The 14,055-nt window shown below is 38.7% G+C and overlaps 1 protein-coding gene across 5 annotated transcripts in view; it reads right to left on the bottom strand.

Moving 5' to 3' along the window:
* Positions 1-14,055, bottom strand: part of CLMN (calmin) — a 163,227-nt gene that overhangs the window by 29,817 nt on the left and 119,355 nt on the right. For all 5 annotated transcript variants that reach the window (XM_069104253.1, XM_069104249.1, XM_069104250.1 and 2 more), the window contains 4 exons: positions 11,222-11,314; positions 9,535-9,725; positions 6,091-6,284; positions 5,023-5,105 (listed from right to left, as the gene is read on the bottom strand). In XM_069104253.1, coding sequence (XP_068960354.1) covers positions 5,023-5,105; positions 6,091-6,284; positions 9,535-9,725; positions 11,222-11,314 — 561 coding nt within the window. The remainder of the gene's footprint in view (positions 1-5,022; positions 5,106-6,090; positions 6,285-9,534; positions 9,726-11,221; positions 11,315-14,055) is intronic.

The raw sequence follows: 14,055 nt of genomic DNA, 5'->3' as shown, positions 1-14,055 counted from the left end.
TGCTGGACTTCTCCACCTGGATGTTTCATTGGTACTTTACTCAAGATGTCCCAAACTAAACTCATCTGCCCCTTTAAACACCTCCATTTTTATCGACAGAGACAGCGTGTCATTGTGAATAAGACATTGGACCTAAAGTCAAGAAGGCATGTGTTTAAATCTTTATGCTTACTAGCTAAGTGACCTTTGATCTTTCTTAGCTTGTCTCTTCATCTATAAAATGGGAGTAGTAATACTCTCAGCATTTTCCACATGGGGTTTTTGAAAAGAGGAAATGAGGTAATATATGGAAAAGTGCTTTGTGCACCTTAAAGTACAATATAAATCAATTATTATTATTGTTAACATTGTGAAAGGTAGTGTGGCTCAGTAGGTAGAGAGTTGGGATCAGAAGGACCTGGGTTTGAGTCCTGCCTGTGCCACACACTAGCTCTGCAACCCTAGGCAGGTAACTTCTTGGTTCTCTGGGCAACTCTGTAAGTCGCAGAGAGGGTATCAATGTGCAATGATAGCTTGTCCTCTTCACTGCCTACTTTATGATATATATATATATATATATATATATATATATACACACACACATATACAAAATGTATGTGTTGCATGTATGTGTGTACCTATTGAACTGAATCTCTTGCCTCATCCCAAATATACCCCAGGTAAAATGTCTTAGGGTAGGGTATCTTTAGGCTATTCTTTTATCTTTGCATCTAAAACATGTGACTCACTACCTTATAAGTGTTTAATTCATATTGGTCAAGTTGAATTTTGTTGAATTAAAGCCGAGTTGAAACTTGGAACTTAGGATTCATCAAAGTTCCAGGACTGACAATTTTAGAAGATGGTGAGTAAGTCACAAAAGTTGCATTTCAACACACAGAGCCGGTGTTGTGCATTGCAAGCAAGGGGAAGTTCATTAATAAGAACTACAGCACTGTTTATATAACACTTGAAGGTTTTGCAAAGCCCTTTACAAATGGTACCTCATTTATCTTTAAAACAACCTTGGGAGGTAAATGCTATTATTATCCCCATCTTGTAGATGAGGAAACTGAGGCAGCATACAGCTACTAAATGTCTGAGGCTAGACTTCAACTCAAGTCCTCCTGACTCTAGGTCTAGCATTCTATTTACTGTACTACCTCGCTGCCTTCCTATTTAAATTAATCGCAGAACCTAAATAGCAAGAATAATTACTTACTTTTACATGACAACCATGGTAACATAACCTGTCACATAGGCAAGGCTAAAATTTCCTTAAATTTGTCTTTGGGACTTGAGCTGGGGGGGGCTAAAGCTTGGACCACTGATGAAGCTTCCTGATAGCCTGAGTACAAAAAGGATATAAAGGAATCGGCTCCTCTTCCCTCAAGTTTCTGGCCAACAGACCAGCATGGAACAGCAGGGCTATGCACAACTAATTTTTTCCTTGTTAAATATTACTTTCCCTGATATAGCTAACTAGACCTTTTGTTCACTGTTAGGTAGTTTACAAATATCTCATTTTGTTCTAATTTTAAACTTGTACAACTAGACTGGCCAGAGTCAGGTCTGGCCTGCAACATTTGGTGTAAAAGCATAAGAACTGGCTCCTCATGGTCCTAGAGAAGTATAGGAAAGTAAGCCTGAAGATGTCCATGTTGCTTGTGGTGCTGGCCCCATCCTGCAAGGCATTCTGGGACCATTCAAGAGTAAACTGTCTGTAGGGAATCAACAACTAGAGACATCTGAATGTGTTCCTGAAGGAATGTGTCTAAAGACTGTGCTTTCGAGATGGTAAATGCTTTCAATTGTTGTTGGTTGAATTTGCATAATTTTTGCATTAGAAATGACAATGATCTCCAGACCCACCAGCTGTGGCAGTCCTGGAAATTCCCTAAAGACTGGAATTTTGAGACTGTCCAGAAACTGGGCTGAAGAAACTGCCTGAGCCTTTTTATATGTCATCTGGGAGGCCACTGGGAACTGTAGCAGGTGTGCTTTGTTTGAACTTTGGTACAGTGCTTAATTTTCCATTGGAAGCTAGAGACCTTCCAGAATTGGGATTAAGGACAAATGCACCAAATACACCCCAGGTGATTTACCGAGGATTTGGGGCTGAGGGGTAGGTGGGGGAACAGCATCAATTTTTAAAACTTTAAAGGAGAGATACTGCTCTCACTACTGTGAACTATAATTTTCTTTCTCTCTGGGATTTCCAGAGAGGGACAGATGAGAAACTACTATGGACCCTTGGGTCCAGTGTAGGCCCTAGCTTTGAAAGGGCAGCAACAGTACTCATGGCAGCTCTTGCAGCTGTGCTCAGGCTCTGGTTTGGGGGTGGGGAGAGTGCTAGTCCTGACACAGAAGGAGGAGAGGGTCGAAGGAAAGCATGGCAGCACTAAGATTTCAGCACTGGCGGCTCCTACAGTAGTACTGGAGGGGGCAGATCATAGGCCTGAGCAGCGGCAATACCTACAAGAGCATCTGATGTGGGATACTCAGGCTTGTGGCAACACTCAAGTCCTGGAATAGGGGAGCAAAGATTGGCCAGACCCCTGGCACAAGGAGGCAGTGCTTCGCCCCAGCAGAGTGGAAAACAGGGGCCAGCAGCAATGGGTGCAAGCATGGACATTGATGAAGGACTTGTTGAAAGAGACACTGTCACGGACAATAGCAAAGGAAGGCTCAGTGTAGTCCTTTGCTTCTGTGATCTAAAACTGGCAGGGACCCTCCACCATGCTACTAATACACTACGTAATCTTTCTCCTTCCTATCTTCCCTGCTACTGTAGACGACAGCACCATACTCCCATTTCCTCAGGCTCACAACCTAGGGGTCATCCTCAGCTCTTCACTGTTTTTCACCTTCCACGTCCAAGCTGTTGCCAAGGTCTGTTGAATTCATCTTTGCAATCTCTCTCAAATATTCCCCCTCACTCTGGAATATTCCCCTTCTCTCTCTCCTGACACTGCTACCAGTTTAGTGCAGGCCCTCATTACTTCATGCCTGGACTATTGCAACAGCCTGCCTCATGAGTCTCCCCCACTTCAATCTATCCTCCATTCAAAGATTTTCCTAAAGTGCAGGTATGACCATGTCATCCTCTCCCCACGCCCCTAGAGAATAAATTTTAGTGGTTCCCTATCACCTCCAGGATCAAATACAAAATCCCATGTTTAGCATTCAAAGCCCTTCCTGCCATAGCCCCTCCAACCTTTCCAGTCTCCTTATACCTTACTCTCCCTACCACTTACTCTTTTCACTCAGAGATACTGGTCTTCTTGTTCCACAAACAATATTCTGCATTTCTTGGCTTCGGGCATTTTCTCTGGCTATCCACCGCCTAGAATGCTTTCCCTCCTCATCTCCATCTACTGGTTTCCCTGGCTTCCTTTAAATACCAACTAAAATCCTGTCTTCTACAGAAAACATTTTCCAATCCTTCTTAATCCCAGTGCCTTCATACTCTGAATCATTTCCTTTTTATCCTGTACGTAGCTTGTTTGTACATATTTGCTTGTTGCATCCCCTGATGGATTATTAGCTCCATGAGGAAAGGAACTATCTTTTGCATCTTTCTGTATCCTTAAGGCTTAGCACAATGCTTGGCACACAGTAGGTACTTAATAAGTGTATATTGATTGATTTTCCATTCTGAACTCATTCCCTTTAATAGTTATCCTAAAAGTCATAGGCAACTCTTGCTACTGAACCAAAATTTGCCTCCCTGAAACTTTAACCCATAACTAGGAATTTGTTCTCTAGGAAGCATCAGAACAAATTTTGGTACTTCAGCCACTAAACTAAAGAGCTCATGTCTCCCCTAAGTCTGCTCTTCTCCAGACTAAACATGATTAATGAAGCAAGGTCTTCCTTCAGCTCAGTTGGCCTACATTTCATGCTTGTCTGGTCATTTGTTCCACAGTAACTTTTGAAGGATCTGACCAATTTTGACCATATCTGTAACAATGCTAATTCCAATCTGTGGTTTATTTTCCATCTCAAACAGAATGGAGACTAATAAATAGGTTTCAAGGGGGCATGCCTTTTCTAATTTCATAACATTTAGAACTGCATAGGCCCCTAGAGTTTAGCTATTCAGTTCCTTCATCCTAAAAGGGAGGAGGTGAAATGACCTGATTCCAATCACACAAGTAATTTGTAGCAAGCCAGGATTCTAACTGAGGTCTTCCCATTTTTCTGTCTCCTATGGTAGACTCTTTAACAAGCTTTCAATCTGCTTGATTAAATACAAATAAAGAGGGTCTGGCTGACCTTAGAGTTCAATTTTTACTTCAGTTTGAAGTAAACAAAGCAGCTGCGGCCTATTCTTCAAATGAGCAGCTCTCTGGTAGTTTTCAATGGATTTTGGTAAAATGTGATATGTAGCTTGGAGTCTATAAGATACAGGACTGCACAGAGTGAACACGCCTGGATTTTGTAAACCACTTTTTTTGTCTTACTTTTTATATGTGAAAAATGTAATAAGTTATATATGAGAGTAGAAAGGGGGGTTGAACTTTGGTAGGGCAATTTTCAGTAGACCTGGTTGAAACTTTTGACTATGAATTTAACAGTTACATGTCTCAGACTATAGCTCAAAGTCCAGCTTTACCAACTCTGAAATTTTAAATTAAGATTGGTAAGAATAGAAGGAGGGAAAAGGAAAAGGAGAATAAAAAGAAAAAAAAATGAAGAAAAAGAAAGCAAAGGAAATGAAAAGAGGAGAAAGGAGAGAAAAAGGAAGAAAAACAAAAAAGGAGAAAGAGAGGGACAAAATAAAGAATAAAAGGGAGAAAAAGAAGGAAGAATTAACAACTCACATCGCTATGGGTTTACAAATTATTTTCCTTTCAAAAACCCTGAGGTTGGTAATTGTAAGTATTATTTCTGAGATTCAGAAAAGTGACATGACTTTTTTAAGGCCGCACAGTTAATGTATGGGAGCTGAGATTTGAACATAGGTTTCTCCAGACTCTAAGTTCAGAACTCTGAAAGAAAGGAAGGAAAGAAGCCAGGCAAAGAAAAAAACCAACATACTCCTTCTAAATCTGGAAAATGCTCTAGGAACTGTGCCACATATGTCACGATCGACTGTTCATCTGGTGAGTCAACCATTATATCTGTTAAGAAACACACAAATATTAACTATGGTAAACAAACAAAAATTAAAACAGACTCAGAGTTAATCAGAGATGGAAGAGGCTGTAAGTATCGACTAGTCCAAGCTCCTCATCTTAGAAGCAGGTTCACTGTATCATATATTGAGAGCTGAGAGGGAATTTAAGAAATCATCTAATCCATAGCTTCCCAAAGTGGGCAATACCACCTCCTGGGGGGGCACTGGAATGACCAAATGCATGGTAGTAACTCGGGTGCAATTGAAGGTCATTGAATAAAAATAAGGGGCAGTGGAAGCATAAGGAAAGAAGAAAAGAAAATTTTGAAAAACCATCCATACATCTTTCATCTGTTATGTAACAGAGTTAAAGTCATAGTGGTTACATTATTTTCCAAGTAAACACACAAAATGCAAGTTATAACCATAACCAATCAGTGGTCAAGCCCACCAACAGGTCTTAACAAGCAAGTGTTGGTAGGTCAGGCATTGTGGATAAGTCCAGCATTCATCGGCAGAAATATGTGTTTAATGACTTGTTTACAATACAATACTATACAGTTACATGATGCAATACTGCATCATCAAAGTTTCAGTGCAGGAAAATCCCACAAATTTACAATAAATTGTTAAATTTAAGTTGCATCACTTAAAAATATTTAAATTTTTTTTGAAATGATACAAATTTTTTAAAAATTAAAGGGTTAAAGAAAGTAGATTTCCACAGGCACACTGAGTAATATTTTTTTGAAAAGGGGGTGGGAGGCCAAATAAGTTTGGGAACCTCTGATCTAATCTAATCCTCTTGTTTTACAGGTGAGAAAATGAAGGTGCTTTGAGAGGTTAGCTTCAAAGTGGGTATGAGACTTTCTCAAGGTTACATAGCTTTTTAGTAGCAGAGCTGAGACTTACCTTGAAGTACTAGCTGAAATGAACAACCCTATGCTTATCTGCCCATTAAATTTTGTTTGTTTTTAACATACTCCTACCTTCTGGCTCCAGCAGTCTAGGTATGTGAAGTTTATCATGTGCTATGCTGAAGGCCTTCTCCAGGTTCTCTCTGGCGGAATTCTCCAAGGCTTGTTTTATGTCAACCAAGCTGGGATCAATGGCCTTTATTATGGCAAGAAAAGCAAGACCACTTCTCCAGCTGCCTGCAAAGTCCTGCACTGCCACCCCATATCTAAACAGCAAAAGAGATGTTCAGATGGTTAGAAAGCAACAGATACATTATCATTTGTGATGCTGTTATCACAACCTGCCTCACCTTCTGAATAGAAAGTGTTTGGGCTTTTTTACCTAAGATGACAACATCTCTCCAGTCAGACTGCCTAGAATACTAGCATTTCTATTTTGTACAGTCATCATATAGTGGAAAGAGAACTGATCAGGAGAGGCCTGAGTTTGAGCCTTGGATTCAACAATTCCTAGCATGCATGTGGACAAGTGATTTCACTTTTCTGGGACTGTTTTCTCATCTGTAAGGTGGGGATGATAAAGCTGACATGACTCACATCTCAAAGGGTTATGAGTAAGTGCTTTGTGGGGGGGGGTTTTTATTGCCTTTTTTTTTCTTTTGAGACTGGGTCTCCCTATCTCACACAGACTGGAAGGACAGTGGTCACTCACAGACCTGTAATGGTAATGGGAATTTGAAGATCTTCCCTGCTTTGAAAATATACCTTGCCCCCTAATAGGTTGAATGTAATCACACGGAGCCTGTGGTGGAAGGTGTTTGCTAAAGGGTGGAGCAGAGCCCACAGGAAGCTGGGAGTCAGCCAGCTAGATGGTTGGGAGGAGAGTACCGCTTCTGGGGGAGACAGATAGGCTCGTGAGCAAAAGTTGGTAAGTCACTTAAATTCCCTGGGCCTCAGTTTTCTCATTGGGCAAAATGAAGAAGTTGGAGTAGACAGACATTGGGGGTCCCTTCCAACTTTAAATCTATGTTCCAATCTCATTTACTCCCACGGCTTCAACACCTACCTCAATGAAGAGGATTCCCAAAGCTATAATGCAACACTTCCCCCTCTCTGCTTTTAATCCATTTCTTCCTGAATGGTTCACTAGTACCTCAAAGTCAATATATCTTAAACCAAATTTAATATATTTCCCATTCTACCTGTTCCTCTTTCTTTTACTATTTCCGTTAACAGTACCATTCTCACCCTTGCTTTCTATGACTGAAAATCTTAGGGCTCCCTTTGACTCCTTATTTTCCTTCACTTCTCACAGATATTATTTAGTCCTGTTGATTCATCTTTCCCATTTCCTCTTTATTCCCACTGCTAGTGCCTTTCATGAACATGATTATGCTGACTGAAATTGCCTCCTTATAGGTCATTGTACCTACACTTTCTTTTTGACTCTAATCTATCCTTCCCATGTTTCTAAACTGATCTTCCTCAATTTGGTCATGTAATTCCTTCAAAATTGTCAGTTGCTTACTTAATTGACAGAATAACTTTTTTTTAAGACAAAGTAACTCTCAACAGTCAGACATCACCTCATCTTTCAAGCCTCATCTCATAGAAGTCACCTCCACATATATCTTTGGCCAAATTGGACTTCTGTTCCCTATAAATAAAATAAATAAAATACTTTCCAATGCTTTTGCTCATGCTGTTCTTGCCCTTCAATGCTCATGCCTAGAATGATTACTGGTCACTTCACTGGCCACCCCTAACATACTAAATTCTTACCCATGATTTCAAGCCCAATTAAAAGGTTATCTTCTCTATAGAAACCTCCTTGATTTTCTCCAGTTGGCAATGATCTTTCCTCCCTCTGACTTCACACAGCACTATGTATCTCACTAATATAGTCATCCTTTATTATTCTGTATAATGATTTTCAATGTATAGGGCCCTCACCTAGATAGTAAGCTAAATGAGGAAAGGGATGTATTTTACCAGAATTTTATATTTTCATTGGTATTCTTTCTCTTCACAGAGCAGATACTTAATCTGTATTATCATATACGCTTAAAGCAGGGTTTCTAAATTCCTTTTAAATTTTTTATTATTGTTTATGCTTTATTTTTATTTTATATTTACTTTTATTATTGTTGTTTTTTTCCTCAGATTAATGACATACAAACCCAGTGATAGATTATATGTCTACTGCCTGAGGACCAGTCTAGTTAAATCAGAAGGGATGATAACTAGATTGGTGCCTGAGGTTAGAGCTCTTTGGTCACAACTACTCTCAATCTGGGGCAAAGTGGGAGTGACAGCATAGAAAATATCTACACGGATAAAATCACCTATCACTGAAGTGTTACTGATAGTAATGACAATAAAAGTTTATGTTTACATGCTTTATTGTCTACAAAGCACTTTCCTGATGATAATGGCCCAGTGAAGTATTATTAGTCTCATTTGGTAGGTGACAAAATTCAATATTAGTGAAGTAACCTACTTAATTAGTGTTTTGATTCAAACCCAGGGCTTATAAACTGGTGCTCTTAATATCTAATCTAGTGCTCTGAACATTTACCTTTGTGCTAATGCGTGGATTTGTTGTAGCTAAAGAAAAAATGTTAGCAGTTATGTATTCATGGGTTCTTAAGCACCCTCACTCAATGGTATCTGCAAAAATTTAACTAGATTAGATAGGATAGACAAAAGTCTATATTTCCAAGCACACAACATATATATATATATATATATATATATATATATATATACACACACATACACACACATATACACAAATGCCTGGTTTAGTTGGAAAAAGATACAATAGCAAAATATTTCTGCTTATGAGGTAGATGCTCTCCTGAGCAAACATAATTTTGGAAAAGTCAAATCTTAAGACATATATTTTGTCCCAGGTCAGATAAAAAGGAATTAGACACTAAAAAGAAGAGTCCCTATGCCTGATGCATGGTATTCAACCTTTTAATTTGGTAATAACTTAAAAACAAAGTCCTCCATCTTAAAGATGCATGGAAACGTGATTAAAACAGATGGTTCTCACCACCAAAAACACATTCAACATACCAAATACGAATATCAGGACTGGAATTGACATTAGGATCAGAAAAACAAGAGGTAAGAGCTAAAAATGCCTTAGAGATCACTGAATCCTAACATTTTATAGATGTGGAAAACGAATTCTCAAGAGTTAAAGTGACTTGACTAAGGCCAATGAAGCAAAAAGAGGCTGATATGTACTCCTGCGGTATGACAAAAAAAATAAAGACTCTGAAGAACAAGCCTTTCCCCTTTTGCAGATTAAAAATAAACAGAGAGCACCCTTTACTTCTTCCTTTAATTAACAGGGACAGTTTTTCTTCTGTTCCTAAGGTTACTGCTCAGGCTGGAAATGTGAAGCTGAGCTTTAACTTCTAAAATCAGATAAAAGGCAAAGCATCCCCAGAGTGGGGCAACGAGCTCTCTCCCCAGAGTGTCACAAAGGAGAAGGGAACTTACTTTCTTGTTCTTCTCTGGACCCAGTTTAAAAGGGTCCTGATGGCCTTCCTCTGATCCTTCACTGACAGAGCCACACTGTTTTCTCCTTTGGGAGTCATTGGCAGGGATGAATCTGAGTCAGGGCCTGGAGTGCCAGAGGACAAACTGGAAGATGAGGAGTTCCTGTTGAGATTGCCTGTGAGCTCCTTAATCTGAAGGAGAGAGTATTTCAGTATGAGTCTCCTGTCATCCCACAGAAATTCCATTCCTTAGGATCACTATCTTCATTTCTCTAAGTGCTTTAAGGTAATTTAAAAGAATTTTGGGAGGTAGGAAGTGTAGTAAGTGACATTTTGGGAGTAGTGGTAAGAGGTCCCGCCTTGGAATCAGAAATTTGGGGTGGCTGAATCCTGGTTCTGATATGTGCCAGTTCTGTGACTCTAAAAGTGGGAAATTAAACCAAAAGAAGTCCATTATTTTTATACTTACTTAATCTAATCCTTAAATATCCTCAGCTGTAAAACAGGGGATACTATCTGCATTAAACACACAGAGCTATTGTGAAGGTAGTGCTTTGTTAACCTTAAGGCATTATATAAATGTGAATTATTATGCACTTAATTGGCTTTGTCTTAATAATTATGGTGCTGAATGCTTAAATCATATACATAAAATACCTTTAATAAGAGGAAACTGCTTTACAATCCCAGTGCCAGGGCACAGGACCAGCACCCACTTTACAGGCTGATCTTTTTATATCAGGCTATTACTGTGTGTACTTTCACTTTTGGTAACAGGATTTGGCCTGGAGGAGGTGGGGGAAGGTTGGAGGATGATAGGAGTTTCTGGAGTTAACATTCAATTAAGCAATTCTGTGTTTTAACTTATTTGTCTTCCCGGTGTGGATAATTAAAGGATAAACCATCATTTCTACTTCTGGAATGGCTAGTTTTCAAAGAAGCCAAAGGCCAATAAGTTTATGATATGTGAGAACATCCCATTCTGGGAAATAACTCTTAAAAGAACTTTTTGTAAATTCCAAACTCTCCCAGCCATTGTAGTCTTCTCAGAATTTACAGACCTGGCATCTCATATTGAATAAAATCTAAATTTCCAAGATACAGACCAAATTATGTTAGGAGAATAAGGTTTTACATTCCCTATGTCACTGCATGAGTAATTGACATTACTTAATTTGTGGTCTGAATCTTAGTATAACTAGACAATTTAAGAACCTTCACTTAAATTATGAGTAATTCCAGGGGAAAATTCAACACTACAAAGTTTGATATTTTCTCCATAAGGTTCATTTTCCCAACTCCCTTTACATATTTTCAAAAGTAATGTGAGGCTCTGTAGAATGAGTTTTTTTCCACTCTTAAAACATAAACAAGCAAACAAAACCACAACCTAAGCATAACCTAAGGAATTTCTTTAGGTTAAATTAGACTGGTGCAGCGTTCTGGTAGCCTTTCTTTATCATTCATTACCAGTGATCTGTGATCCTACGATCTCTGTGAATATTCATCTCCATCAGCACAGATGGTATTTTCTCCACAGCAAATATTCCCTAAACTCACATTTTTAAATAAACTAGACTTGTGTTATTCTTTGTTAGTAAACAAAAGAATTCACAATCTGTTAGAAATGAAATTTTCTTTTTTTTCTTTTTTGACAGTCTCCAATGAATGAAAATAAACAATTTTACCTGAAAAAAGAGAATTATATTCCATATCAATCCAAGAACCAAAGAAGAGTTTCCATCTGCTATTTCAGCTGCATCAATGCTAACCAGTTTTACCTAGAGGAAAGGGAACAATGAGATTAAAAGAGGTAGCAATTTTGATTACATTGTGTTGGATTGCTGTGAAATGTGCTTCTTCCAGTCAGTCCAATGCTACACAAGAATTCCCAGGGACACCTAACATGCAAAACTGGTGATTTATTGGCTTTAGTACTTAACTCCTATGCAGACCATATGAGTACTAAAGGGAGGTGTGCCCTGTACCCCAAGAGATAGGGGATTGAACCTGAGATTTCATTTGTATAGCGAACTCCCAAGTAAAGAAACTCTGTACCTTGTATCTAATTTATAAGCTTAGCTGCCTAGGGAACTGAGAGTTTGAGTGATCTGTCCAGAGTTATACAGGCTAGTTCTTGGATTGAAATGGAATATAATCATCTAATTTCAGAGGTGGGCCTTGAACCCCAATTTTTTTTTTGGTTTCCAGGCTGACTCTCAATTTACTATGCTATATTGCCCTCCATTCTAAAAACAAAACAACAAAAAAGAAAACAAAAACCCACCAATAAATTAACAATCAGCATCTAATAATTTAATATTATTATTAATTGACATTTAATATTTAGCTTCTGTGGAAAAAATGTTGGAGTGGTGAAAAAAGAGAAGATTAAGAAGGAAATAATAGGGGTGATTTGTATGGGTTTGAACAAGTGAAGTGGGTCAAAGGCTGAATTTAGGGTACAAATTTTGGAAGAAACTGAAGAAAATCTGAAGGGAACAATTTTAAAGTCCAGATTATACTTCTATGTTAAAAGAAGAGTAGAGTCGAATACAATTAAGGACAATCAAGAATGATTAGGGAGTAGAAACTGAAGAAGTGTCAAGAAAGGAAAAAAAGTAGCTGGTAAGATGAAGCAAGAAAAATTCAGGAAAAACTGGAGGGCAAAGTAAATTGGTAAGAGTGACTTGATAAGTGGAGCAAACTAGTCAAATAGATCAGAGGTTGACAAGGTTCAGGGAAAGGGCTTTGTGGAAAATCAGGAAAGGAAGTTAAGTAGAGTTGTCAAGTTACTGAAAGGTAATAATTGGCTGTAAAAGTTTTAACCAGGTACTTTGCACTGAGGTGTAAATACTCACAGGAGTTTAAAGACAAAACAAAAATAAGGCTGAAAATCTTGGTCAGTATGGAGTAGAGAAAATTATGGAGCACTAAATGCATGTGAGGTCTGTTTTTCTGTCACTGCAGAGTAACAGCTATCTGTGGTCAAGCAGGTTCACCTCCCTCCAGGAGAGCATGAATGGAATCAGAGAACAACTCTCCATACTTCCTGTGCTAGACACAATGAAGTATTCCTAAAGGAAATAGAAATAATGCTTCAGAGGGAGAAAAAAATAACTGTGGTTGAGGAGAGGGAGATGAGCCTTACTAGGATACTGAAGAACAACACAATGTCATCCAGAGGAGAAAAGGAAGGAAAAAAAAGCTATTAAAAAAGAGCATAAAAATAGATTAGGAAGTCTTTCTGAAAATGAGGACAGGCTGGACACCCTGAAGAGCTAGTTTGTCTTCCAAAGAGTGATACACTAGAACCATGAAAGCAAGTAGAGGAAAGAACATTGAGCAAGGAAGGGCCAAATGAAGAAAAAAGGAGTAGTAGCAATTGATTCCCTGTTCTGGGGAGACTAAGGCAACTGTTCATTAACCCAATCACAACAAAAGAGAGGTCTGTTGTCTTCCTAGGACGTGTATCTAAGGTTTAACTAACAAAGAATTTTTCAAGATTTATTGAAAAAAAAAAAACCATTTAACTACTAGTCACCTCTTGGGATTCACATGGGCACAAAGAGTATTGCTACAATGAAGCTTAAAAGTATTGCCAATGATTTTGGAGTCTTAGGCAAGAAACTGAAGACGATAGGAGCAAAGGTTGTGTTAGCCTCACGGTTGCCCACTGGAGGAAGAGGATGCAGAGGACAAAAAAAAGTAAACATCTAGTTAGGAAGGTGGTATATGAAAATGGGATTTGGATTTCTAGACAACAGTTTAAAGTATGGGGATGACAAACTCCTGGCCAGATAACACAGTCTGGTAAGCTGTTGGGTATTTTGCAAATCTAATCAAAAGAACTTTAAAATTAAAGAGGAGGGGGAAGGAGGCTATGTATCTACCCAGTTAAATACCCTAAAAAGCAGCTAAAGTGAACCAAGAAGAATAGCAATTAGTTGAGATAGCCTGAAGTTCACAGGAAACAAAATCCAAGAAAATAGCCAACACATGGCCTGAAATGTCTAAAGATTAGTCTACAAGCAAGAACAATGAGAGATGGTAGTTCAGGGAGTTAAATCAGATTTATTTATTTATTTATTGCTTTTTGGAGGGCAATTGGGGTTAAGTCACTTGCCCAAGGTTACACGGCTAGTTTTTGTGTTAAGTGTCTGAGGCCACATTTGAACTCAGGTCCTCCTGACTCCAGGACCGGTGTTCTATTCACTGCACCACCTAGCTGAACCAATGTGATTTATTGAGACATGGTGAGATGAAACCTATAACTGGTTCTGTGTGGGTCTACCTTATTCAAAAGAAAAAGGACAGTTGAAAGGTGGCTGTCATAGGATAGCACTGTATACTCACATGAGGAAATCTTACATGAGGAGGCACCAGAAAGGAGAAGGATGACAGAGAATCAATGTCTAAGTAATGGGTCAATGAAAAGAGAAAAAGAAGCGATTCTGCCATTGGAGTATAACACTGAGTTTGGGAAACAGATCACAAGCCTGGCATAGAGCCACATAATATA

The sequence above is a fragment of the Petaurus breviceps genome, unplaced genomic scaffold (genome assembly GCF_028583685.1).
Source record: "Petaurus breviceps papuanus isolate PSGF00001 unplaced genomic scaffold, PetGlider_PUasm1.0 685, whole genome shotgun sequence".
NCBI lineage: Eukaryota > Metazoa > Chordata > Mammalia > Diprotodontia > Petauridae > Petaurus > Petaurus breviceps.
Note: the sequence above shows the minus strand (reverse complement) of the source record. Positions and strands in the feature narration are given on the sequence as shown.